Below are 27745 nucleotides of genomic sequence, written 5' to 3' on the forward strand. Positions count from 1 at the left end.
TTCATTGGGTTCCATGAATTTTTTAAATTCTTCTTTAATTTCCTGGTTGACCCATTCATTCTTTAGTAGGATGCTCTGTAGCCTCCATGTATTTGAGTTCTTTCCGACTTTCCTCTTGTGATTGAGTTCTAGTTTCAAAGCATTGTGATCTGAAAATAGGCAGGGAATGATCCCAATCTTTTGGTACTGGTTGAGACCTGATTTATGACCTAGGATGTGATTGATTCTGGAGAATGTTCCGTGGGCACTAGAGAAGAATGTGTATTCTGTTGCTTTGGGATGGAATGTTCTGAATATGTCTGTGAAGTCCATTTGGTCCAGTGTGTCATTTAAAGTCTTTATTTCCTTGTTGATCTTTTGCTTAGATGATCTGTCCATTTCAGTGAGGGGGTGTTAAAGTCCTCCACTATTATTGTATTGTTGTCAATGTGTTTCTTTGCTTGTTATTAATTGCCTTATATAATTGGCTGCTTCCATGTTAGGGGCATAGATATTTACAATTGCTAGATCTTCTTGTTGGATAGACCCTTTAAGTAGGATATAGTGTCCTTCCTCATCTCTTATTACAGTCTTTGGTTTAAAATCTAATTTGTCTGATATAAGGATTGCCACCCCAGCTTTCTTTTGGTGTCCATTAGCATGGTAAATGGTTTTCCACCCCCTCACTTTCAATCTGGGGGTGTCTTTGTGTCTAAAATGAGTCTCTTGCAGACAGCATATCGATGGGTCTTGTTTTTTAATCCAGTGTGATAGCCTGTGTCTTTTGATTGGGGCATTTAGCCCATTTACATTCAGGGTAACTATTGAAAGATAGGAATTTAGTGCCATTGTATTGCCTGTAAGGTGACTATTACTGTATATTGTCTGTGTTCCTTTCTGGTCTATGTTGCTTTTAGGCTCTCTCTTTGCTTAGAGGACCCTTTTCAATATTTCTGGTAGGGCTGGTTTCGTGTTTGCAAATTCCTTTAGTTTTTGTTTGTCCTGGAAGCTTTTTATCTCTCCTTCTATTTTCTTTTTTTTTTTTTTTTTTTAAAGATTTTATTTATTTATTTGACAGAGAGAGAGATAGCGAGAGCAGGAACACAAGCAGGGGGAGTGGGAGAGGGAGAAGCAGGCTTCCTGCCAAGCAGGGAGCCCGATGTGGGACTCGATCCCAGGACCCTGGGATCATGACCTGAGCCGAAGGCAGACGCTTAACGACTGAGCCACCCAGGCGCCCTCTCCTTCTATTTTCAATGACAGCCTAGCTGGATATAGTATTCTTGGCTGCATATTTTTCTCATTTAGTGCTCTGAATATATCCTGCCAGTCCTTTCTGGCCTGCCAGGTCTCTGTGGATAGGTCTGTTGCCAATCTAATATTTCTACCATTGTAGGTTACATATCTCTTCTCCCGAGCTGCTTTCAGGATTTTCTCTTTGTCTCTGAGACTCATAAGTTTTACTATTAGATGTCGGGGTGTTGACCTATTTTTATTGATTTTGTGAGTGGTTCTCTGTGCCTCCTGGATTTTGATGGCTGTTTCCTTCCCCAAATTAGGGAAGTTCTCTGGTATAATTTGCTCCAATATACCTTCTGCCCCTCTCTCTCTTTCTTCTTCTTCTGGGATCCCAATTATTCTAATGTTTTGTCTTATGGTATCGCTTATCTCTCGAATTCTGCCCTCGTGATCCAGTAGTTGTTTATCTCTCTTTTTCTCAGCTTCTTTATGTTCCATCATTTGGTCTTCTATATCACTGATTCTTTCTTCTGCCTCATTTATCCTAGCAGTTAGAGCCCCCATTTTTGATTGTACCTCATTAATAGCCTTTTTGATTTTGACTTGGTTAGATTTTAGTTCTTTTATTTCTCCAGAAGGGGTTTCTCTAATAACTTCCATGCTTTTTTCAAGCCCAGCTAGTATCTTTAAAGTGATGATTCTGAACTCTAGATCCGACATCGTACTAATGTCCGTATTGAGTAGGTCCTTGGCAGTCAGTACTACCTCTTGTTCTTTTTGTTGAGGTGATTTTTTTCTGTCTTGTCATTGTGTCCAGAGGAGAATAGATGAATGAGAGAACAAAATGCTAACAGGGTAACAACATGCCCAGAAAATATACTCTAAACAAATCAGAAAAGACCTGAAGCTGGGGGAAAAGAAAGGGAAAGAAAGAAAAAAGAAAAAAAAAAAAGAAAAAGAAAAAGATAAAAACAAAAATAGAACAAAACAAAAAAAACCAGAATATGATCAAATATGATCAGGCTGGTGCATAGATCAGTGCCACACATTAGATTTTGGGTGTATTTTGGTCTGTTAGAAGAAAGTGCCTCCCAAAATTTTAAAGAAAGAAAAACTTATATATGTACAAAAATAAGGGTTGATATGAAGGGATGGAATATGATTGTAAAGATGAAAATTATAAATAATTTTATAAAAGGAATTGATAAGTTGTTTGAAAAAAGAAAGAAGAGGATTAAAAAAAAAAAGAAAAAAAAAAGGGAGAGAATGTGATCAGGCAGGGGAGTAGAACAAAACCATACACTAGAGATTTAGGGTATATTTTGATCTGTTAGAAGAAAGTATCTCAAAATTTTAAAGAGAGAACAACTTATATATATATATGCCAAAAATAAGGGTAACTACTATGAAGGGATAGAATATGACTCTGAAAATGAAAAATAAAAATGTTTTTTTAAAAAAGGGATTGATAAGATGTTGGTTGAAAAAGGGAAAAAGAAAAATTCAAAAAAAAAAAGAAAAGAAAAAGTTAAAAAAACTTAACTTTGAAAGACTAAAGAATTATGGTAAAAAAGCCATGGATTCTATGTGCATTATTCCCCTAGCGCTGGAGTTCTGCCATTCTCATTGATCGGTAAACTTGGTCTTGGCTGGATGTTCTCGCTGATCTTCTGGGGGAGGTGCCTGTTGCCTGGTTCCCAAATGTCTTTGCAGGAGGTGGAATTGCCCCGCCCTTGCCAGTCCCGGCTAAGTAATCTGCTGGGGTTTGCTCTTGGGAGTTTTTGTTCCCTGCAAGCTTTCCGTACAGCTTTGGAGGATGAGAGTGAAAATGGCGGCCTCCCAATCTCCACCCTGGAGGAGCTGAGAACTCGGGGACCCACTCCTCAGTGCGCCCCCAGAGAAAAGCAATCACTCCCCTCTCCCCATCTCTGGCCGCACTCCGTGCTCACCTGGCCTGTGACCGCATATTTCTATCTCTGGCACCCGACCCCGTGTGGAGTCTCCAAACCCAGCAGATCCCTGCGGTGCGCTCCTGTGCCGCTCCTCCCGGGGGAGGAAGGGGAGTCTCCCCGGATCTGCCGCTTGTTGGGTCCCTGCTGGAGGAGCAGTGGCCTGACTGTCCCGGATCACAGTTTATGGCAACCCCGAGCTGACAGCCCCTGCCTTGGCTCCGTTCTGCAGCCGGCTTCCCCGCTCCGATACCTGGGAGCTCTGCTGCACTCAGGCACCCCCGGTGTTTCTGTGACACCAAGGGTCCCGAGACCATACTGTCCCACGAGGGTTCCACCCCCCGCTTAGCCACTGGAGCGACGTCCCTCAGTGGAGCCGACTTCTAAAAGTTCCGATTTTGTGCTCCGGGGCTCTATCACTTGCCAGAAGCGGCCGACAGAAGCCCCTTCCCCCGTCTATCCTCCCGAATATCACCTCGGATTCACTTCTTCACACGTCCTACCTTCCAGAAAGTGGTCGCTTTTCTGTTCAGAGAGTTGTTGCTATTCTTTTCTTCGGTCTCCTGTTGAGTTCGTAGGTGTTCAGAATGATTTGATCCCTATCCAGCTGAATTCCTGGGACCAGACGAAATCCAGGTCTCCTACTCCTCCGCCATCTTGCTCCGCCCTGTTACTGAGTTTTGAATTCACTCTTGTTTTTGGTGCACAGGTATTCTCATGATCTAATGGAAATGTACATTTTAAGATTAGTGTGCTCATTGTAATGATTCTTCTTTTAATAACCTGAGTGAATTGGTACTGGGATTCACAAGGATATTTTTTTTTTTTTTAAAGATTTTATTTATTTATTTGAGAGAGAATGAGAGAGAGCACATGAGAGGGGGGAGAGTCAGAGGGAGAAGCAGACTCCCTGCTGAGCAGGGAGCCCGATGCGGGACTCGATCCTGGGACTCCAGGATCATGACCTGAGCCGAAGGCAGTTGCTTAACCAACTGAGCCACCCAGGCGCCCCTCACAAGGATATTTTTAAGAATAAAATTGTAGAATCCTTTGAGAATTATTTTAAATATTTTCAAAGTAATAAAAATTTTTAAAAAATTTTTTTTAAAAACTCAGTAAATATTTTCAAAGTAATACATCATCATTATAGATAGATAGTGAATTCACTCTTGTTTTTTAGTCTAGAAAAATGGGTACAAGAAAAAAAGCATTGTTTCATCACCTGAGGCAGTCCTGTTTTGGTTTGTTTGTTCTAGTCTTTTTTACTGTGAGTTTTTAAAAAAAATTTTAAATCATGGTATTATATAATTTCGTTTCTTGCCTCTTTCACTTAACATTATACTGTCATTATGATACAAAATTAAATGTCTTAAAGTTGGGCTAATATTTTGTCAGTTGATAAATAATTTAACTATTGTGTTATTGAGCCTTGAGGTTATTTTTACGTAGTAAAAGTTTTTTTTCTTCCTTGAAAATTATTTCTTTCCTGATTATAAAAAGTACTGTGTACTTAATGTAAAAAATAGAAAAAATCACTAGCAGTTCTGGTCATAACAGCTATTTTGATGTATTCCTTTTGGTCATTTTCCTATGAACATTTCTTTTGCAGTGTTGTGTTTACACAAATACACAAAACTGTATTGCACAATTTTTTTTTTAAGATTGTACATCAAATTAGCATTTTTCCATGTCACCAGCCTTCAGACCCATCATTTTTAATGTCTGAATAAAATTCCACCAAATTCCACCACATTCTGCTATCTTGTTACCCACTTCCCAATTGTGTATTTAGGTGTTTCTTAATAGATACGAGGATTTTAAGAACTTTCTCTGTGTGTGTGTGTGTGTGTGTGTGTGTGTGTGTGTGTGTATGAATGCTGTGTTTTTGTAGGTCCGTCTCACCCATGAAATTAAACACAAGAATATCGTAACTTTTCACGAATGGTATGAAACCAGCAATCATCTCTGGCTAGTGGTGGAACTCTGCACAGGTAAGTGTGTGTAAGAAGTGCTACAGATATATCCACCTTATGTAGTTTTGAAAAAACATATGATGTAGGTTTTGTTATTTTCCTTTTGTGTTGCAAAGATAAGCACTTGATACTCTTGACTGTTCACTTGCACATACGTTGTTTGGTTGTTAGGGTAGGGTAAAGAGCCAAGATGTCTGATAAGAGGGAGAACGTAAAATTCAATTTGGGCTTAACTTTATTTTGGTATAAAATATTACTAAATCACCTACATAAAAATTTACAAGTATTTTTTAGTGATAAACTTATCAAACAAGTTTTCCTATTCAATAAAAACCAAGTATTTTAGGTCAAGTAGCTATTAGTTAGGCAATTAGTTTATAAAGTGATCATCTTTTTATTTTTATGATGAGAATGCTTGCTGTTTATAAAACTTAAGCAATGTGAAAAAGTACAAAGATGAACCAACAATAAATACCACCACCTAACAATAATTAGAGATAACTTATTATAACTCTTGCTTGATACAACTTTCTGGGACTATATATATAGGGAGAAAACTGAAGATACTGATATTATCTGGGCTTTTAGTTTCAGTGTCTTCAGGGAAAAAGGACCACTGTTAGCGTACTTATATTTATATATTGAGTAATAAAGGATCATTAAATATTAAGATATATTGTAATTTGTAGCTTTATGAGTCTTACTCATTATATTGGAACTTAGAATTTATAAGACTGAATCATGAAAGAGGTTATCTGGAATAGTAACTTGCATTTTATTTTTTCTGAATCAATAGGAAAGGACTATGGCTTAATTGCACAGTCGAACACGCTGTTGAGGTGATCAGGGGACTTTCCCTGTGTTCCTTTTTGCTTCAGCCATTATTTCTGCTCCCTGACCATCGTCCTAGCCTTACTACTTTATGCCTTCGTTTGGAGTGGGTCCTCACCCACTGAAACAAAATAAACTTCAAAATACCTCCTACCTTCATCATAGTATTCTGACTGAACTTTCAGATGACAGCTGAGACTTATTTTTTATTTTTTATTCTTTTAAGAGTGTGTGCAGGCTCGGGTGGGGGGGGGCTTGGGTGGTGGGGAGAGAGAGAGAGAGAGAATCATAAGCAGGCTCCACGCCCAGCACAGAGCCTGATGTGGGGCTCAATCTCACAACCCTGAGATCATGACCTGAGCTGAAATCAACAGTCGGACACTTAACCTACTGAGCCACCCAAGTGCCCCAAGACTTTTTCTTCTCCCTTTTCTCTCTTCTCTCTCCCCTCCTCTTTTTTTTCTCTCTTCTCTTTTCTGTTCTTTTTAAGAGAAAGCAGAAGAGTTTTATTTGAGCCCAAGTGAGGACAGCTGCCTGGGATATACAATCTTCACAAAGAAAAAAGTGCTCTGGGGAAGAAACATTATGTGCAGTGTTCTATACGTTTCTCGGAACTTGGCTCCTGTTGGAATCTTGATGTTTTGGAACAACAACAAAAAAAAGAGTTTGTTCCTGGCACTTAGATGGTAGAAATATGAGCAGGACCTTGGAAGAGTATAGAAATAGAATTCACAGTGTGTCTGCCTTTGACGTTTTATTTCCTCAGTGATATTACTTGAAGGGTTGGGATTTTCTCTTAAGGAAAGGCCTCTTTTCTGCCATGCAGTACTTTGTAGCATGTGATTAACTTTGCACAGGAGTAAATGTGGCTAGACTTTGCATGATGTGTTTTAAATGCACAGTTTGTATTAGTATTTACCACTAATTTTTGTAGCTGTTCAATTCCTGAGGGCTGAGTAAGAAATCATAGCACCAGAGGGATTCTCCCTGCATCCCACCTGCTTGCTTACTGACTAGTCTCCAGCCTAAGCATAATTCTCTGGAAGCTGGCTCTGGAGTGTGGACACAAGTTCCTCTTAGGGTGCTTGGACCACTGTGTTCATTCACACGTGTATTTCCCCTGTCAGGCTGTCCATGTGTACTGTTTGCTCATTTTTTAAAGGCTCAGTATCTCCCAGCATGGAAGCTCCTGGAGGCACTGTGTTATGCTGGTGGGTTAAAATGGGTGATTTTAATCAACTTGCAGGTGGTTCCTTAGAAATGGTTATTGCTCAAGATGAAAACCTCCCAGAAGATGTTGTGAGAGAATTTGGGGTTGACCTCATTACTGGATTACATCATCTTCATCACCTTGGCATTCTCTTTTGTGACGTTTCTCCTGGCAAGGTAATTCATAAAAGTTTTCATTTCCTAACTGCTTCTGTTGTCGTTATAGTGCTTTCTCAAAGGTGTTTTTATTTTTAGATAAAATTTAGATAAAATATAGACCATCTGGAAATTGAGTTAATTTTTTTCTTTTAAAGATTTTATTTATCTTAGTGAGAGCGAGTGCTATCAAGAAGAGGCAGAGGGAGAGGGAGAGAGAATCTCCAGCAGACTCTGTGCTGAGCATGGAGCCAGTCCCCCTACCCGAGATTATGACCCAAGACGAAACCAAGAGTTGAGGCCCAACTGACTGAGCCACCCAGGAGCCCCTTGAGTTAATATATTTTTAAAATAAAAAACATAGTGCCATATTTTAGCTACCTATTGAAGTAGCTTTTAGAATGGGAAGTCTCCCCTCCTCTCAGAGTCCTTTGAGTAATTATTATTGCTGCCAAGGTATACTGTGAATGATGAGCTCAGTAGCTCTATAAAATAAGATGCTAAGCTCTTAAATTATAAGATTATGAGCCATTATTTTAGCTTGATAATGGATTTTTGGCTTTGTTGTTTGATTAGTGGCACTATGGGTCAAATAGCTTCTTCTCTGGTAAAATTAATGATCCATAACTAAATGTGCTTCAGTGTAGTAGAGACATGAAACCTGCTTAGTTTCAGAATCACAGGTGACACTGACATTTAGAAGTTGTCTGACCCTGGGCAGGTTACCCTTTCTCTCTCTCTGTGCCTTGGCTTCCTTGTCTATGATCTGGAGATGGAGTCCGTACTATATTTAGGTTAAGCTTCTAGGGCACTTTCTGGCGTTTTCAATCAATGGCATCTATTATTTATAAGTACATATTCTTAGGGATTTGGTTTGAGTTGCTACTTTGTTAAAGTGTACATGATGAAATAAAAAGTTGAATATTGTTAAACATTATTATTGTAGGCCCTCCATATGAGAACATAATTACAGGTGAAGAGACCAAGATTTAGAAAGGTTAAGTAAATTCTCCAGTTCAGACTGGTAGTAAATGGTGGACCTAAGGCTAGATCTCTAACTTCAAAACCCTAGTTTTGAGCCTGTGAGTAAACAACACCTTGGACAGGTGGGTTTTCAAATCCTCCTTCAGCTGTCATGGAGGAGTGGTGAGGATAGACTGTTCCGTATACATTGTTCTTTATCTTTCCCAAAGGCATGTGGTTTCCCTCTGTGGTTATGATGTGTTCATTGTATACATCTGAGAATGGGCAGTTTAATATTTGATTCTATTATTAAAATATTGGATTTATTTATTTTTAAAAAGATTTTATTTATTTATTTTACAGAGAGAGACACAGCGAGAGAGGGTACACAAGTGGGGGGAGTGGGAGAGGGAGAAGCAGGCTTCCCGCAGAGCAGGGAGCCCGATGCGGGGCTCGATCCCAGGACTCTGGGATCATGACCTGAGCCGAAGATAGATGCTTAACGACTGAGCCACCCAGGCGCCCCCAATTTATTTTTTTCTTTAGCTGCTTTTAAAAATTTGTATGCATTTAATCTTTGGAGTAGTATGAAGCAAGAAGGCCAATGCTCCTGAGTTCTTCAGTGGGATGTGAAGAGGTACTGATGGGAGTGCGAGTGCAAATGGAACTGGTTTCTGAACACCTTTATTTTTTCATCTTTATAGATACTCTTGGAAGGGCCTGGCACGTTGAAGTTTAGTAATTTTTGCTTGGCCAAAGTGGAAGGTGAAAATTTGGAAGAGTTCTTTGCTTTGGTGGCAGCAGAAGAAGGAGGAGGTGATAGCGGGGAAAATGTACTGAAGAAAACCATAAAAACTAGAGCCAAAGGTATGTGGAGAGCTACAGATCAGAACCCTGCGCTGCCCAAGTCACGTGTTTAGGAGATAATGTCGACCTTATGTTTTTGCCAGCCAAAATAATATATTGAAAATAATGGTGAGTAGAAGTCTGGATATGGGGATGGCTTTGTCCATAACCCAAAGGTTTTCACATAGGTCCAATACTGTGTAAAGTACAGGGAATCTCTAACAAAGCCTATAGCCTATCCTTGGCTTTCTGTGTCGCTGACTACTCATTAAACATGAGGATGGCCATTTTGTCCTGCTTCCTTCTGTATCCTCAGTACTTAGAACAGTGCCTGGCCCACACTTTCAGCTCAGTAGATATTTTTTCAACATTGATGAGTAGCTGATGCTCTGAAATTAAGGGAGATTGTTAGGGTGCATTCTTGGGAGGTGGTTTTGCCAGTGAGATGGGGCCTGGGGTGTTAAGAGTTGCTGTACTTGAGGGGAGATTGTGAAGTGATATCTCTTTTGTAATATTCTTTTTTTAGAGAGAGAGAGAGAGAGAGCACGCATGTGAGTGGGGCTGGGGGCAGGAGGGGGAGAGGGAGAGAGCGAATCTTAAGCAGGCTCCATACCCAGTGTGGAGCTGATGTGGGGCCCAGTCTCACAACCTGAGATCATGACCTGAGCTGAAATCAAGAGTTGGATGCTTAACTGACTGAGCCACCCAGGCGCCCCTCTTTTGTAATGTTCTATGTGTAAATCTGTCGTGAAACTTAACATGCGTAATCATTTTTCTATGTTGTCTTTTCTCATGCAGTTGTGTTGGTAGGGACTTCATATTCATTTGTTCATTAGTATGTTTATTAACTCAATGTCGAAGGAAGAAGAAATAAAGTGCATAAGTCAACAGAAATTTAGACATGTTCTAGATACTGGAAATATGGATGTGAACAAACAGGCAAAAATCCCTGGTCTAACCAAACTTGCATTCTAATCGGGGAAGACAGACATTCACCTTCAACACCTATAAATGATGTGCCTATTAAGTGTTGGGCAGGGTGCTTGGGCATCTTGGGGGTCTTATTTATGTTTGCTTTCTCAGGACCTGGCAAAGTAAAGGCAAATAGGCCCTCCCTAAGTGTTTGCTGCATGAGTGAATGTATGTATGAAATGTGATAGCATAGCAAAAATGTCACACAGGAGAGCTTTAAACCCTGAGGCCACATGAGACTGCTGCCCTGGCTGTAATGGGCCCTGGAGATACTATTTGCTGGAAGATTTACCTCAGTGGAATTTTATTTTCCAAATGATTGGGGATGACTCACTTCATGGAAAGAACATTCTCATTGGAAGATGGGAGGCTTTTCGGTGGAATTCTGGTGGGTGTTCTGCAACCGCTCAGCCGTGTGGCTTACGGGATATTAGGGGACCCTCTAGGCTTCAGTTTCTCTCATCAGTAAATAAGGGAACATGCTAACTCAAGAATTTGCTACTTCTCTGTAGTATTAAACTTTGTATAAAGTCTAAGTGGCACTCCTTAGTGTTCTTCACTAAACATTTCCTGTTCTCCTGGATTGTATCTTCTCCCTGTGGAAGCTAAGGAAGTGTGAGCAGAAGTGTGGGGGTTACTTTGAGGTGGGCATTTTCAGAGCCAGTGTGCAGTTTGCTACATTCTTTCCCCCTGTCTTGGTGATGGAGGAAGCATGTGTTGAGATGGCTCTTTGAGTGACTCTGAGGATCAGGGCCCCTGGGCTGACCTGTGGTGGATGTGTAGCTGGAGTAATGAATAGACCTTTGTTGGTAAGCCAGTGGGAATTTGGGGTGTTACTGCTATATAACTTAACCTATTCTAATGAAAATATTATAATCAAAGGTTCTTTTGATTATTTAAATTGTTAACTTAAAAAAGAAGAATATACCTAGAATTGTGCCACACCTCTAACTCACATGGATTTTTAAAACCTCTGTATTCTTACGTATCCTTGTAAATGAAACCTTAAAATTAGAAACCATTAAAAAATGTGGAATACACATGAAGGCATATAGTCATGTGCATGTTTTCCTACAACCTTTTTTACCTTACCAGGTCCCTGCGAGGTAGATTTGTTTTGAGGATTGATACAAATGCCTAACAAAGTTGTTCTTTATACTTCTAGGATCTCTTACATATACAGCACCAGAAATTTTGAGGGGTACTGACTTCTCCATCACCAGTGACCTCTGGTCTTTGGGCTGTCTGCTTTATGAAATGTTTTCAGGTGATTCCTTTCTGGTTCATTTTAAACTCAGAGCTGGGCACACACAAAAAGATGAAGTCTGTAGTTTGCAACAATTTTTACCTGGAAGATGTGAAAAAAACCTGGCTTTTCTAAGTTTTTATATAACTGGTTTTGGCTTGCTTCCCTCTGTATTCCTCCTGTATGCTTGGCGTCTAGGCATATGTCCAGAACCTTTGACATATAGGTCAAGGAACTTTTGACATATAGGTATTTTTCAGGATAATCATTTGGAAAAATGTGCCTACTTATTAAAAACTGATTATTAGTAGAAATTGTTGTAAGGTACATTGTGCCTGGAATTATTCAGATGTGTCTAGTGGCCCATGCAGCCCTTGGATCATGGTAATGGTCCATAAATGCATTAGCATATTTATTAGGATGATAAGTTTTGAAATATAGAAATATAAAAATATACAGTGTGCCTGGTCTGTACCAAGCATCCAGTAAGTAGTTATTGCTCTATATTTTTTCCTGTAAACTTTATAATCCTAAACTATCTGTAGTTGAGATTTATTTAGAATTATTAGTGATAGCAAACTATTGTCTAATTTGCAGTTTTTCTTGTGATTTCAGGAAAACCTCCATTCTTCTCAGAAACTTTTTCAGAATTAGTTGAAAAGATTTTTTATGAAGATCCTTTGCCACCTATTCCAAAAGGTACAATTTGTGTGTGTGTGTGTGTGTGTGTGTGTGTGTGAGAGAGAGAGAGAGAGAGATAAATGCAGTTAGTTTACATCTGACACTTATGGTAGATTTTTATCCAAAGTCTGTTTTTGATTCCTAACCCCCAAATTTACATTTTATAAATAGTTCCAGATTTATATTTTTAGAAGTGTTAGCATTCCCTTTGCTTTTTTTTTTTAAGACCTTGAAATGAAGAACAAAGTACTAATAGATTCCCTCATTTAAAAACACAAATTATTTTGTGCTCCTGTATCAACAGAAGTCTGGTTTAAAGATTTTAAAAACCCAAACTTCTGTTGTTTTTTTCTTGTGTGTGTATCATTTACTTACTTTGTGCTCATGTTCCATGTAGTTATTTCTGTTTAGTATTCAAATAGGGACAAGTCAGGCATTTGTCAGTCCTTATCTCAATCAGAATGTCCCTGACGAGTTTTTAAAGTCTTTTAAACTAGATATAGTTGTAGTATTTTAAAAGTATTGGAACTTTAATCATATGAATTTTGATTAATATAACAATCTACCACTAATAATTTTAAGGCAAGAAAAGGAAAAAACCCCGAACACAAAAACATAGTAAAGCACTTTGCTGGACGTACACCACAAAAAAATTGAGTTTCAAGATACACAAATGAAAACAGGACTTTACAAAAAATGTACATTTTTAGAAGAAAAAACTTTTAAAAGTAATTAATGGAAGAACTGGGAATGCAGAATTCTTTTAGGATTTCAAGAGCCATCCTGAGAAGGAAAAAAACCCAAAATCTTATTTTGAAAATAGTCTATAGTTATAAAAAAAAAAAACGAAACTGCATTTGTTTTTTTCTTTAACCTTTATATTAAGAATGACTGATTTCTACAAAAGCTATCTCCTGTAATGATGATTTCTGATTTTTGTTTTGTTTTGAATACTCATAATATTGATTATTGGTTTGTCCTGTAAGTTAAGGATTTTTATGCAGGGAAGAGAAACTGAAAATGCAGGTGTCAAAGGTCTGGTCAGGATACCCCTGGTGGCCCAGGCTTAATTAGGGATCTTCCTTTGACTGTGGCCATAGTGCCCAATAACACCCTCTGTTTGATGTCTTTGTCCACTGTCTTCATGGCCACTTGTAACCAGAGACTGGTAATTTGGTTGTGGTATATTCTAATTTAAAAAGAACTAACATTTGGAGAATACTGGAATCAGCCAGTATCATAATATTGTCATATTTATTATTTTCCTGTTAAGAATCATTAAAATAGGGAGAGGGAGAAAAGAAGGATTGCAAGTATTTTTATTGTACCTTGTAAAGCCAAGTTGGTCAAATTAAGAATGCCTCAGAAAATGAGGCATAATTAAAAGTTGAAGATAAGGGGCGCCTGGGTGGCTCAGTCATTAAGTGTCTGCCTTCGGCTCAGGTCATGATCCCAGGGTCCTGGGATCGAGCTTCGCATCGGGCTCCCTGCTCAGCGGGAAGCCTGCTTCTCCCTCTCCCACTCCCCCTGCTTGTGTTCCCTCTCTCGCTGTCTCTCTCTCTCTGTCAAATAAATAAATAAAATCTTTAAAAAAAAAAAAATTTGAAGATAAGGGTATGAGTGTGTCGGGCTGGTGATCCTTACCGGGCTTATTCAATAAAGAGAAAGTTGAGAGGTTAGTCAAGACTTAGTTTTTGAGATTCATGCTTTTTATGGTCTAGGAAAAAATATTTATTTTTATGCCCACACCTCACCCCCCATTAAATGGAGGCTGTAATTGTTAATAATGGATTCAGTGTTTTCTTAAAAATGATATGTGCTTAAAATACTATTACTCTAAATAGTATGGTATGGTGTAGAGTATGTATTCATGTACTTACCACTTGTTTTTCTTTTTGGGAATCAATTTGTGTATAGATCCTTCTCTTCCTAAAGCTTCTTCAGATTTTATTAATTTGCTTGGTGGCTTACTTCAAAAAGATCCTCAGAAAAGGTATGTATGGGTAGTATTTTAATATGGAGAAAAGGTATCTTTTTCTCCTTTCCTGTACTTCTAAAATAGTACCGTTATATACAGAGAGCTATTCGAATTACTCTTAGCATAAACTCAGATTTTGTTTCTTTTTTCTTTTTTTTTTTTTTAGAGTGTTTTCTCTCTATTTGCAGGTATTTTTTTTTTAAGTTTTTAATTCCAGTTAACATACAGTGTAATATTAAAGATTTGTTTATTTTAGAGAAAGTGAGAGAGGGTGAGTGAGGGGAGGGGCAGAGGGAGAGGGAGAAATAGACTCCCTGCTGAGTGGGAAGCCCTACGTGGGGCTCCATCCCATGACCTAAGATCATGACCTGAGCTGAAATCAAGAGTCGGCTGCTTAGCCGACTAAGCCACCCAGGTGCCCCTAACATACAGTGTGATATTAGCTTCAGGTATACAATATAGTGATTCAGCACTTCCATACATCACCCGGTGCTCATCACAGCAAGTGCCCTCCTTCATCCCCATCACCTATTTCACCCATCCTCCCCCCCCACCTCCTCTCTGGTAACCAGCAGTTTGTTTTCTCTAGTTAAGAGTCTGTTTCTTGGTTTGTCTCTCTCTCCCTCTCTTTCTCTCTCTGTTTGCAGGGGTTTTTTAATCATGAGGAAGTTTTAAAAGCCCATTTCTCCTTTAATATATTAAATAGTTGCATAGTAGGTTGACAGATTTTCTTGTAACTCCCAAATCCAAGAGGGACATTTTTTCCCATTGTGGATTTCAGGCTAAAACTGTCTTATACTATTGAATGAGGGATGATGCAGTCAAGATAGTTAATGTAATAACTACTGAGTGGTATTTTAATGTGATATGTTTTTATGATAATCCTGTCATAACGAGGGTATCAAGTGTGAGGATCATAGGCACAGTGTGAATTTTCTGAGTTACAGTAATGGCAGAAAGTTAGAAATCACTGTGGCATGGGATAGGGGAGGGTGGAGGGGAGGAGGGGAGGAGGGGAGCAGCCCGGAGGGGGCCTCCCTGGGTTGGCAGACAAGAGCAACTGGTTTCTATTTCAGATTCTGCCTCTAGGTAACTGGGGGGTTTTTAGGCAAGTATTTGGGGTCTCTGCTTCAGGGTGTAAAATGAAGAGTCAGTTTAGTGTAGCATGTAAAATAATGCATTCTCTAGCTTCCTTAAATATAAGAGAAAAACTGCAGAAGGAGATGCTAATTCTTGTATAAGTGGTAGGAAAAACCCCTTGCGCTTACAATGGATGCTCTTAGGATTGGCGTTATTTTGCTGTAGTCTTCCAGACACCTTTTGATCGGATACACATATACTTGAGAATGGTGTATTCACATTTCCACATATTAATATTCTTGTATACTTTATTGCATAAGTGGTACCACTCTGTAACCTAGTTCTTTATGTCTGCTAAGTCCTTTTAAATGGCTGTAGAATGTACCTGTGCTAACCTTAAGCACAGTAAACATTTAGAGTGTTTCTTTTTTTTTTTTTTAAGATTTTTATTTATTTATTTGACAGAGAGACAGACACAGAGAGAGCACAAGCAGGGGGAGCAGCAGAGAGAGAGGGAGAAGCAGGCTCTCCACTGAGCAGGGAGCCCGATGCGGGGCTCGATCCCAGGACTCTGGGATCATGACCTGAGCCGAAGGCAGACGCTTAACGACTGAGCCACCCAGGTGTCCCTAGAGTGTTTCTTGATTTAGAGTATTATATGGGCTGCTACAGTAAAAATCCTTTTGTGTATTTGTTGTTGTTCACTTAGTTAGTTAGCAGCTTTGGAGAGATTTCTGACTGTGGGTTTGATGGCCAGAGGCTAAGAACATGAAACAGTTTGATGCATTTGCTACATTCTTGGAATGTGTGCTGGTTTAGTAACCTTAGAGAGCCCCTTCCCTCCCAGCGTTACCTACAATGGACTTTGTTGACCTTATTTATATTAGCCAAGCTGCCAGATGAAAAAGAAATTTCGCTTTATTGGCAATTTTTATTTCTCTGTTAGTGAATTTTAAGAGCCCTTTGTATAAAAGGGATATTATATGTGATTGCAGATTCTTTCTCTTCATTAATCATGTTTTAGTTTTGATCTAAGTAGTTTTTCTTTTTTTCTTTTTTTTTTAAGTAGGCTCCTAGCCTCCTGGCCTAGCGTGGAGCCCAGCACAGGGCTTGAAGTCATGACCCTGAGATCAAGACCTGAGCTGAAATCAAGAGTCGGATGCTTAACCAACCTAGCCACCCAGGCGCCCCAGAGTAGTTTTTATTTCAATAGAGACATTTTGAATAATCACATTCTCTCTTTTGTTTTGAAATTTCAGTCAGGCTTAACCATTCCGAGTCTGATTATAACTAGAAACCTACTCTATTGATTATAAAAACTAATGCATTGACAGTGAGTCTGGATTTTAGATACAGCCTGAAGTCATTTTAGTGTGGGTGAACTAGCTAGATAACATTTTGGCTCCTACACAGAAGTGTGACTGTGTAAAATTATGAGGTTAATTTTCTTGTTTATTTCTGAATGCAGTTCTAAAAGTGAAGCCCCCAAAATGAAATGTGTGAAACAGGTAGGGTATATAGAATAAAGGATGACAGAATTATAGATTGATAATTGATATGTTTACTTTAAAATTTTAAGCTAATTATAGACTCCTTTCATAGACTGTTTTTGAGAACCCAAAATGTTTTCATCAGGCTCCATGGAATATGAGCCCTGAGACTTCTAATACTTAGTTGTCAGACTCTTTCATTCTGTACCATTTAAGGCTTCTGAATTATTTTTTTGGGTTTCACTAAGAGATTATATACTAAAATGAAAATAGGGGCACCTGGGTGGCTCAGTCGTTAAGCGTCTGCCTTCGGCTTAGGTCATGATCCCAGGGTCCTGGGATCGAGCCTCTCATCGGGCTCCTTGCTCAGTGGGAGGCCTGCTTCTCCCTCTACCTCTTCCCCTGCTTGTGTTCCCTCTCTTGCTGTTTCTCTGTGTCAAATAGATAAATAAAATCTTTAAAAAAAAAAAATACACTCCTTTCATAGACTGTTTTTGAGAACTCAAAATGTTTTCATCAGGCTCCATGGAGTATGAGCCCTGAGATTTCTAATATTTAGTTGTCAGACTCTTTCATTCTGTACCATTTAAGGCTTCTGAATTATTTTTTTGGTTTTGCTAAGAGATTAATTGTATACTAAAATGAAAATAGGGGCACCTGGGTGGCTCAGTTGGTTAAGCATCCTACTCTTGGTTTTGGCTCAGGTCATGATCTCAGGGTGGTGGGATTGGGCCCCGAGTCAGGCTCCACACTCAGCAGGGAGTTTGCTTGAGACTCTCTCCCTCATCCCCTCTGCCCATATATGTGCTCTCTGGTGCATTTTCTCTCTCTCAAATAATTAAAATCTTAAAAAAAAAAAAAAAAAGTAAAGTATGAAAGAATTGCTGAGCTACATTTATAGAGAAAAATTTGTAAATCCTAAAATCTGGTAGATGTAGTTGGGACATGACTTGGGAATTGTGCATGGTAAATAAATCATGTTAAAATAGAATTTTAACAATTATGTTTTATAAAGATTAACTTGGGCAGGCCTACTGCAGCATTCATTTTGGAAGGATGCCTTCACTAGGAAAGATCAGGCATCAAGCACTGAGGATTCCAACGTCAGGTAGTATATAAGCTTATCTTTGTGTGGGGGGCATGGTTATTAAATGATCATACTGATTACTGTTCTATCAATGCAGCATCAATGACATGAATTTCTCTGCTGACTAGGAGAAAATCAAACATTTCTTTAAGCGTTGCTTAAAGAGTTTAGTCATGACATTCTGTGTTCTCGAATTTGCTTTTTCTGATCAGTTGTTTATTCTCCAGTGATTTACTATGCTAGTCATTAGCTCTGGCCATCCAATGTAACTCACTTTCCACCTTGTACGTACATGGTAGGATCTCATTTCCCCGTTTTGAGTTAGATGTGGTTATGTGAGTTGCTTTGGCTAATGAAATGTGAGCAGAAGTGACGTGTGTTCATTCTGCATGGAAACCTCACAAGCCAGTGTGAGATTTGACACATTTCTTCCCCCTGATGGGGTAACTAGGATGAAAATGTCCAAATAGGATTGCTGTCAGGCCGGGTCTTCCGTGACTGTGATGAGTGTAGCTTCCCTGCAATGGCTGTGTGTATGAGTGAGACAAAGTGATGAGATTCAAGCCACTGGGATTGGTGGGTTGTATGTTACCACAGCATAACCTAGCTCCTGTCTGATCCTGACTAATACACCTCATTTTTGTTATAAAATCTTCTTAGCCCAGGACGCTTACTCACGTGATGGTATAAATAACCAGCTGAGAAGTGGTCAAATAAAGTTGGGCTAATTAGGCTTTGCTCCCCCTCCACTTATTCAGTGGTGAATGGTTGTCTGATCCTTGATTTTCATCTTGGCAAATTCAGTGTATTGGATAAGAGAAGCCTGAGTTTTATTTAAGGTCTCCCCAAACTTGGGTTTCTCTGATCCAGTGAGATTCAATCCTGTTCTCCCCATTGTGTTAGGGTCTGTAGGGACTACAGAAAGTGGGGTCCTGGTCCTGGTCCTCTAGCATCAGCAAGTCACAGAACACCTCTGCCCTTAGTTTGTCATCTTCCCTCTTAAATCTCTATGCCTTTGATTTTGTTTCTTGCCTTATTGCCCTTGCTAAGCCTTTTTCAGTAAGATGTTGAACAGGAGTGATGAAAGTGAATATCTTTGCCTAGTTTCTGTCTCTGGGGTGAAAGCCTTCAGCCTTTCACCATTAAGTACAATGAGCTGGAGGTTTGTGTAGTTGCTCTTTGTAGTTTGAATGAACGTTCAATTTTGTCAAATGCCTTTTTCTATCAGTTGATAAGATCATATGGGTTTTCTTCTTTAGGCTCTGATTATGTACTCTTACATAAGTTGGTTTTCAAATACTGAGCCAGCCTTGCAATCCTACAGTGAACCCCACTTAGTCATGCTATTTTAGAATTTTTATGTCTTGCTGCAGGTGTTTGGGGCCAAGTGGCAGGAGGACAGCGAGCTAGGAGAAAAAAAGAACAGAGCAACAGGGATTTGCCTCATGTTCTTGAGATCATAGCTGTGTGATTAAAGGAGGTGCCCCTCTCTGTTGTAGGCACTGGCTAGAAGCTGCTGTTTCCCCAGCTAGCTGCTGCAGGATTACCCAGAGGCTGGAACAGAATAAAATGGAAAAAGAAACAAAACAGAATAAAAAACCAAAACAAACCAGGGGATTTCCCCTGCTCTGACCCTTAGAGGTCCCCTGTCCTGTTCCTTAGAACAGAAATAGGAAGCTTATCTTGGGGGCTCCTTTTGTCTATACTCATTGCCTTTGAGTCCAGGCCAGGCAATACTGGAAGGCGAAAAATAAATGGGAAACTCACTGTGGGTTTATTGGTACTTTGAGTTCTGGTTTCCTTCCCCAATCTGAGTGCTGCTATTTATTTCTCAGGGATAAGGTTTATAGACTCCATACAATGCCTTTGGTATAGTGAGTGCTCATTTTAGCTACTCAGTGACCATACTTTCCAACTCCACGGCTTTGCCAAATGTTACCTGTAAGTTAATGATCTTTTCCCACCTCTTGTTCTACGACGACTTAATTGTAAATTTTCTTCTAGAAAATGATAGAAAGCTCAAAAGTAAATTTGATTGTGTTGGCTTTCTCCTGTTGAACAGCAGGAAAGTGATGGAGCATTCTGGGACACAAGATTCCAAGGAGTTTTTGAAGCCTCCGAGCGGACAAGCCAAGGGGGGGAAGAGTGGTCAACGACTAAGTCACTCTTTCAGACTAGGTGAGCTCTCACTGGAGCACGTTCATGCCGCTTACGATGCTGTTTCTGAGAGTTTCTAGTTTTTGTTACCACTCTTAAAATTTTTGTCTGCATCCTGCTCTTCTCATGGTATTTTTGGTCCTTCATGGATAATGTTTTTCTTTCCTGCCACAGAGAATCCAACTGAGTTGCGGCCTAAAAGTACTGTTGGGGGTCAACCGAATGAGTCCATGTTTCTTCTCAGGTAGGTATGTTGACAGAGCAGGAGGGAATCCATGGGAGATGACAGGGTCTTCCCGAAGCATCTGTTGTCCTGGTGGCAAACCGTGTTACACAGAGCTAAAGGACAGGGATGTGAATGCCAAATTCCAGTTTCACTCTCTGCTTTCAAAGTTAATGTTAAGTGCTGGCCAATGGAATGTTGACTTGGCTGTGCATTTTTAAAAGTTTTTACTGAACCACCTATTCATAAGGGTTGAAACCTCTTCATTTTGTACTTTCCCTTCAAATAGAATTAAATTTGAAATTTTAGCAGGCCAGCTTCTTTCTTGGATAAAGGCCCACAGGAAAGAACAGGTGTTTTTTGTTAAGTGTTGTTTTATATGGAGGCCTCAATAATGTTTACCTAATAATGTAATCATCGAAACAATTAAAAAATCAGAATGGTATTTTAATGTGATTAAGACCAATGTATTTAAAATTTTAGTAATATGTGTTAAGTGTTACATTTTATTTATAGTTTTAGTCTTAGACACAAATAGTTTTATTTTAATGACATAGGGGTTGTAACAATAAACTAAAGTTTCCTGACTTGTTTTACTCTATTTAAATATAAAATATGTTAACTTTATCTATATACATTCTAGGCATTTTAAATTCAGTTTTTAAAAACTTTGATCTTTGGCATATTTTGTGAGTTAAATAAGGACTTGTTCAAGGAATAAATAAACAGATAAGTGAAAGAGAGGTGAGAATCTTGATACTTGGGAATTTGAAGGAATTCATTGTAAAAGACCCTAATGATCTGAATGGAAAAATTTCTTAAAATGTGAAAAACTCAGAGACCCAGGAGTAATGGAGTGACCCACAGAGTATGACAACCAATTTTAAGGGTAGGAGGGATCATTAAAAATAGGTGCAGATTATAACTTGTTTCTTAAATCGGTACCAAGATCATTTTCCATTTCAAACATATTCTGAAATTGTAAATATTTTCCATCCTTTGTAGAGTCCGATCTATTTTATTATGTCAATCCTGATACCAGCAGACATTTAAAAAATAATAAAATCAATGTTTTAAGGTTTTTAGTTAAAATAGAAACTACTGTATATAACATAGGTGCTATAAATAAAAGAAATAATAAATTAACCAGGAAATTGCTTTGACATTTACAAAAAAAGTGTTGGATAATCACAAATTAGGGTTTAAATATATGAGATCACCAAGAATCTTGATTATTCTGTTTTTTTCATGAGATATGTTTTTTTTTTTTCCCTCCAGATAATAGTAAACCTTAAATAGTAACCTTAAAGTTTCTAAAATGTGAGTAATGTTGACTGGTCTGTATTTTCCAGTTCTCGTCCAACTCCAAGAACGAGCACTGCAGTGGGATTAAATCCTGGTGAGGATAGGACTCAGCATTCACCCCAGAAGACTTCTCCTTTAATCAAGGTGAGCAGAGGGGGACTTTCTGTTTTTTTTCACATATGATATAGAGACTCAGAAGAATAATTGCCAAGTTCATCTCTGAACTATGATCGAAATGACGAAATTTACAATTAAGTCGTCATCTTTGATCACTGGTTTTTCTGGTAAGTACTCTTAAGAGGGAGTTGGTTCATAGTTATTTCTTTGATAACAGCTTTCCTGAGATATGATTGACATCCCATGTAATTCACTCACTTGGAGCGTACAGTTCAGGGGCTTTGAGCATATTCACGGAGTCATGCAGCCATCACCATAGTCAGCTTGAGAACACTCGTCATCCCACAAAGAAACCGCACATCTATTAGCAGTCACTCCCATCTTCCCTCAATTTCTCTCTCCTCTGACCCTAGGCAACTACTCATTTTTGTCTTTATACATTTGTCTATTCTGGACATTGCATGTAAATGAAATATGTGTTCTTTTGTGACTGGCTTTTTTCACCTAACCTAATGTTTTTAAGATTCATCCAAATTATAGCATGTATCAGTCCTATGTTCCTTTTTAGTGCCAAAAAATAATTTGTTGTATATACCACATTGTATGTTTCCATTCATCAGTTGGTGGACATGTCGGTCATTTCCACCTTGTGGCTATTGTGAATTGTGCTGCTGTGAAGGTTCGTATGCATGGTTTTGAGTGGGCATGTGTTTAATTTCTCCTTGTACCTGTAGGAGTGTAATTGCGGCATTGTGTGGTAACTCCGTGTTCCAACACTGCTGTGCCATTTTACATTGTCCCCCAGCACTGGGTGAGAATTCCAGTGTTTACCCATCCCTAACAAAACTTGTTACTGTCCGTTTGTTTTCTAATTGTGGTAAAATAGACATTACGTAAAATTTACCATTTCACTATTTTTAAGTGGACAGTTCTGTGGCATTCCCATTTTTGTGCAACCATTCCCACCATCCATCTCCAGAACTTTTTCATATCCCAAACTGAGACTGTGTACCCACTAAGCAATAGCTCCCCATCTCCCTTTCCTCCCAGTCCTGGCAGCCACGATTCTACTTTCTGCCTCTGGGAATTTGCCTAGTCATCTCCTACAAGTGGAACTATATAATATTTGCCCTTTTGTGTCTGGCTTATTACACTCAGCGTGATATCTTCAAGGTCCATCCATGTTGTGGCATGTGTCAGAATTTCATTCCTTTTTAAAGCTAATAGTCCATTGTGTGTATAAACCATGTTTTGTTTACCTGTTCATCCATTTTTGGACACTTTGGTTGCTTTAGCCTTTGGGCTACTGTGAATCATGCTGCATGGTAGCAATACTGGGGTGTATGAAATTACATCTAGTTTTGATTTGCATTTCTGATGGTTAATTAGGTTGAGTATCTTTTCATATGCTTATGGACCATATGTATATCTCCTTTGGAAGAATTCAAATCTTTACCCATTTGAGTTGTAGGAATTCTTTATATATTCTGGGTATGTGACTTGGTGGTGGTGTCCTTTGAAGCACAGACATTTTAAATTTTGATGTAGTTCAAATTATCTTTTTGTGTGCGTGTTTGTTGTTGCTTATGCTTTGGGTGTCATAATTTAGAAGCCATTGGCTACTTCAAGGTTACAAAGGTTTATGCCTATGCTTAGCTCTTACCTTTAGCTCTTTAATTCATTTGAGTTAATTTTTGTATATGGCATGAGGCGGGGGTCCAGCTTCATTGTTTTGCATGTGGATTTCCATTTGTCTCAGCACCATTTGTTGAAAAGACTGTTCTTTCCCCAATTAATTATCTTGGCATTCTTGTTGACTATCAATTGACTATAAAGCTGGGGTTTATTTCTGGACTCTTTAATCTGTTGATCTGTGCATCCTTCTCATGCTGGTAGTACAGTAACTGGTTAGCTTTTTTTTTTTTTTTAAGAGAGCGAGCACAAGGGTGAGGGAGGGAGGAGGGGGAATGGAGAGGGAGAGGGAGAGGGAGAATCCCACGCAGGCTTCATGCCCAACACAGAGCTCAGTGCAGGGCTCAATCTCATGACCCTGAGATCATGACATGAGTTGAAGTCAAGAGTTGGACACTCAACCGACTGAGCTATACAGGTGCCCCAATTTTTTTTCTTTTCTTTCTTTTTTTTTTTTTTAAGTAGACTCCATGCCCAGCGTGGAGCCCAATGCAGGGCTTGAACTCATGACCCGGAGATCAAGACCTGAGCTGAGATTGAGTTGGATGCTTAACTGACTGTGCCACCCAGGTGCCCCTAGCTAGCTGTTCTTGATCACCATAGCTTTTTAGTAAGTTTTGAAGTTAGGAGGTATGATTCTTCCAACTTTGTTCTTTTTCAAGGTTTTTTTTGGCTATTCTGGGTCCCTTGCATTTCCATGTGAATTTTAGAATCAGTTTGCACTTTGCATGTTTCTGTAAAGAAGCCAGCTGGGATTGTGATGGCAGTGACACTGAATTTGGGGAGTATTGCCATTTTAACAATGTAAAGTTTTCCTCCATGAATGTGGAATGTCTATTTGTTTAGGTCTTTAATTTCGTTCAGTTTTTTTTTTATTCTTTTTTTTTAATGTGATGTTAATCACCATACATTACATTATTAGTTTTTGATGTAGTGTTCCATGATTCATTGTTTGCATATAACACCCAGTGCTCCATGCAGAACGTGCCCTCCTTAATACCCATCACCAGGCTAACCCATCCCCCCACCTCCCTCCCCTCTAGAACCTTCAGTTTGTTTTTCAGAGTCCATCGTCTCTCGTGGTTCATCTCCCCCTCCAATTTCCCCCCCTTCATTTTTCACTTCCTGCTATCTTCTTCTTCCTCTTTTTTTTTTTTTTTTAACCTATAATGTATTATTTGTTTCAGAGGTACTGGTCTGTGATTCAACAGTCTTACACAATTCACAGCGCTCACTGTAGCACATACCCTCCCCAATGTCTATCACCCTGCAGAGATATTTTGAATTAAAGTTTTCCGAAGTTATTGTATTTAGTGCTTGAGAGATATACTTGCTTTCAGTTGTTACTGTAATTTTTATGTAATGTAAAATGCATTTGGACTGCATGAAACTTATTTAAATATAAATGCATTATAATCTCATTCTGCCAATAATTATTTAGTTATATGTGAGATAGAAAATCAGTGTAAAAGTAAAAATGCATTCTGAAATAAATGTTGAATCTCTTCTGGCACATGGTTATTGTAGAGAAGTGCACTTTGTCATTTTATTGAGAATATTCAAGCAGTAATTATGTAAGTACTATATGAGGGTTTATCTTTTATAATTTTTTAAGTGATACTTTTAGATTCAATTACAAACTTTTTATAATACCTCTAGAAAACTTGGGGCACCTGGGTGGCTCAGTCGGTTAAGCGTCTGCTTTTGACTCAGGTCATGATCCCCAGGTTCTGGGATGGAACCCCACATTGGGCTCCCTGCTCAGTGTGGAGCCTGCTTCTCCCTCTCCCTCTGCAGCTCTCCCTCCTTGTGCTGTCTCTCTCTCTCTCAAATAAAATCTTTAAAAAAAAATAATTGTAGAAAACTTAGAAACTGTACAAGACGACCAAAAAAAAAAAAAAAAAAAAAAAACCCAAAACCAAACCTACTTGTAATTTAATTACCCAGAGGAACTACTGCTTATATTTTGACATTTCTTCTTTTGGTTCTATACATATGTGTTCATTTTCAAACAAGGGAACATAATTTTTTAACTTAATTTTTTTTCATTTAGTAGACTATAGTGTTTGATCATTTAGTTTATTCCTGAGCATTATATTTTATTTTTTGCTATCATGAGTAGGTTTTTCTTTTTTATAGAGAGAGCGTGAGTAGGGGGTGGAGAGGGACAGAAGGAGAGGGAGAATCTTGAGCAGGCTCTACACCCAGTGCAGAGCCTGATGCAGGTCTCGATCTAATGGCCCTGAGACCATGACCTGAGCCGAAATCAGGAGTTGGATGCTCACCAGCATGGATGGAGGGGAGGCAGAACTACCCAGACATCCTTGGTATTTCATTTTTGTAATCTGTTATCTGTGCATACATTTTGTTTATATATAGGAAATTAATTTTTACATATAAATTTCTAATTGGTTTGCCTAATTCTTAGAAGAATATATTATATTAGAATGTAAGTCATTCATTATGGCCTTTCTTTGAAGTCTTTCTGTTTTGAAAGTCCATGCCTTTAAGCATTAAAATTTTTGTTTTCCAAAGTTGTTCCATACTTACTCTTCGTGTATTTTTTTTTATATGTCTGTTTTCTAAATTGCAAAGGGGTGGTCTTGGTTTCTGGGAACTTTGTTAGCTAATTATTCTATTCCTTTTTTCATGCCCCTGCCTCAGTTTTGGATAATTTCCTCATTTTTCACTTCACTGATTTGGTTTTCTGTCTTGTTCAGTTTGCTGTTCAGTGTTTCAGTGGAAATTCTTAATGCATAAATCCTCTTATTTTGTCTGATGTGAAGTCCTAAGACATAGCACTAGGAATGAGAGTTCTGTTTACTGTTTGAGCACAAAGAAACATCTCAAAGGAACTGATGGCAAATATCTGGTTACTCATTTTCATTATGTGTTAACTCTACTTCAGCTTTTATAAAGATAGAGGGTTTTAACACTTAGGTAACAGGTACCAACTTGATCCTGAAATTCTTTTATGCTGTAATTTTTAACTTCATACTGAATATTCTGTAAAGCAGAATAAAGTGATGAGTGTTCAGTGGATGAATGAATAAAACCATGCTGGTGATTGAAAAACCAGTTTGCCTCGTCATAGCTTAGAACATTAGACTATAGAAGATCTGTTTTCTGGTCCTAACCAACCTTTGTGGTAAGCACAAACAAGTCCGTTACTTTGTCTGAGCTTTGTGTTTTCCTTCTGTAAAAAAAAAAAAAAAAAGGGAATGATGATACAGAGGACTGAGGATCTTTGTGAGGATCAAAGAAGACTGTGAAAATGTTTTGATTAGCAAAGTGAGTTGTGCTGATCTAGGTGACCCTTCCAGTGGTGTCTTACTCAGCATCTTAAGAGCTCAGTTTTTAAAAGCCTTTCACTAGTCACAGAATGAAAGCCTCATTTTTGTTCTTATTTCAGAACACAAGTGAATGCCTGAGTCAGCAGGACCTGGAATCCCAGATGAGAGAGCTTATCTACATGGACTCTGATCTTGTTGTCACCCCGATTATCGACAACCCAAAGGTGTGGAAACGTGCTGTAACAGCTGAGGGCTGAGCTTTAGACTGTCCTGGCAGCTGGAATCCTGGTGATATTTTCATCGCAAATATTCTTTGCCATATTTTCTTTGCCTTTCCTCATGTCCGCTTTTATGTCCCTTGTGCCACGTGTCTACATTTCTAATGCCCGCCCTGCCTGTAACCCTCTTCTCTTCCTGCATTGTTTTCAGCTTCACTGAGTGGTGAGTTTTTCCCTCTTCTGCATCAGCTCTGCCTCCCCTCCGTCCATGGGCTTCTAGGCCTCAGACCTTCATCCTCAGTCCCTTCGTTTCTCCATATATACTTGGGTGAATTTCTCCAAACACTCTAGTTGTGGATGTGTTAGGAAAGCAGATGTGGGTGACCACTGCTCCCCCGACTGGGGTGGGTGGGCAGGGCACACGGAGACCATGCCCTCTCACAGGTGCTCAGGACCCCAGGCCAGATGGTGGGGAGACACTGGGAGCTTGAGGAGTTCTGGTTCACAGTGCACTTCATATCCAGCGTGATTTTTGCTGCTTCATGATGCTTGGAATGTAGTGCTATATTACTAGGGGAGGATGAGTATTCTGCTTAAGAAAAGAAAAATTAATTTCTCAGGCCCTCTGTACTACCTATTCTGTATTTTAATTTTTAAATGTCTTTTTCTGTTTTTAATTTATGGCCATTTTCTTTCCTCCTTGGGGAACATTACTGTAATTTAGAACAAATGGGTTTTTGGATGCATATTTATTAGGTAGACAAGATTTAATATAGATTACCCAACAATTTTTCATAATGGAGCTAATTCTTTTCATGAGTTCAGATATCTGGCAGAGTAATTATGTATCATGCCAAATTTAACGTAATGGGTCATTTTCCCAGTGGACCTTCTAAGAAGAGTTTGTAATATCTTTTGACCATATTTTTTCTGTTTCTTTATTTCTATTATAATCATACTTAATTGTTTTGGGGAAGCCTTAGTAGAAATTTTCTAACTTCTAATTTTAGACATACAGAAAAGGTTCAAATATAGTAGAGTTCCTGTATAGTTTTTACCCT

General features: G+C 38.8%; 1 protein-coding gene across 4 annotated transcripts in view; it reads left to right on the forward strand.

Moving 5' to 3' along the window:
- ULK4 (unc-51 like kinase 4) overlaps nucleotides 1-27745 on the forward strand; it is a 594792-nt gene that overhangs the window by 11109 nt on the left and 555938 nt on the right. For 3 of the 4 annotated variants that reach the window (XM_078073211.1, XM_036080328.2, XM_078073222.1), the window contains exons 3-13: nucleotides 5059-5158; nucleotides 7218-7357; nucleotides 9004-9166; nucleotides 11283-11384; nucleotides 11979-12062; nucleotides 13962-14037; nucleotides 17608-17700; nucleotides 19742-19857; nucleotides 20011-20080; nucleotides 21412-21508; nucleotides 26586-26690. In XM_078073211.1, coding sequence (XP_077929337.1) covers nucleotides 5059-5158; nucleotides 7218-7357; nucleotides 9004-9166; nucleotides 11283-11384; nucleotides 11979-12062; nucleotides 13962-14037; nucleotides 17608-17700; nucleotides 19742-19857; nucleotides 20011-20080; nucleotides 21412-21508; nucleotides 26586-26690 — 1146 coding nt within the window. The remainder of the gene's footprint in view (nucleotides 1-5058; nucleotides 5159-7217; nucleotides 7358-9003; nucleotides 9167-11282; nucleotides 11385-11978; nucleotides 12063-13961; nucleotides 14038-17607; nucleotides 17701-19741; nucleotides 19858-20010; nucleotides 20081-21411; nucleotides 21509-26585; nucleotides 26691-27745) is intronic. The other variant, XM_036080329.2, reaches the window with a different exon arrangement.

This window comes from Halichoerus grypus, chromosome 1 (assembly GCF_964656455.1).
Source record: "Halichoerus grypus chromosome 1, mHalGry1.hap1.1, whole genome shotgun sequence".
Lineage (NCBI taxonomy): Eukaryota > Metazoa > Chordata > Mammalia > Carnivora > Phocidae > Halichoerus > Halichoerus grypus.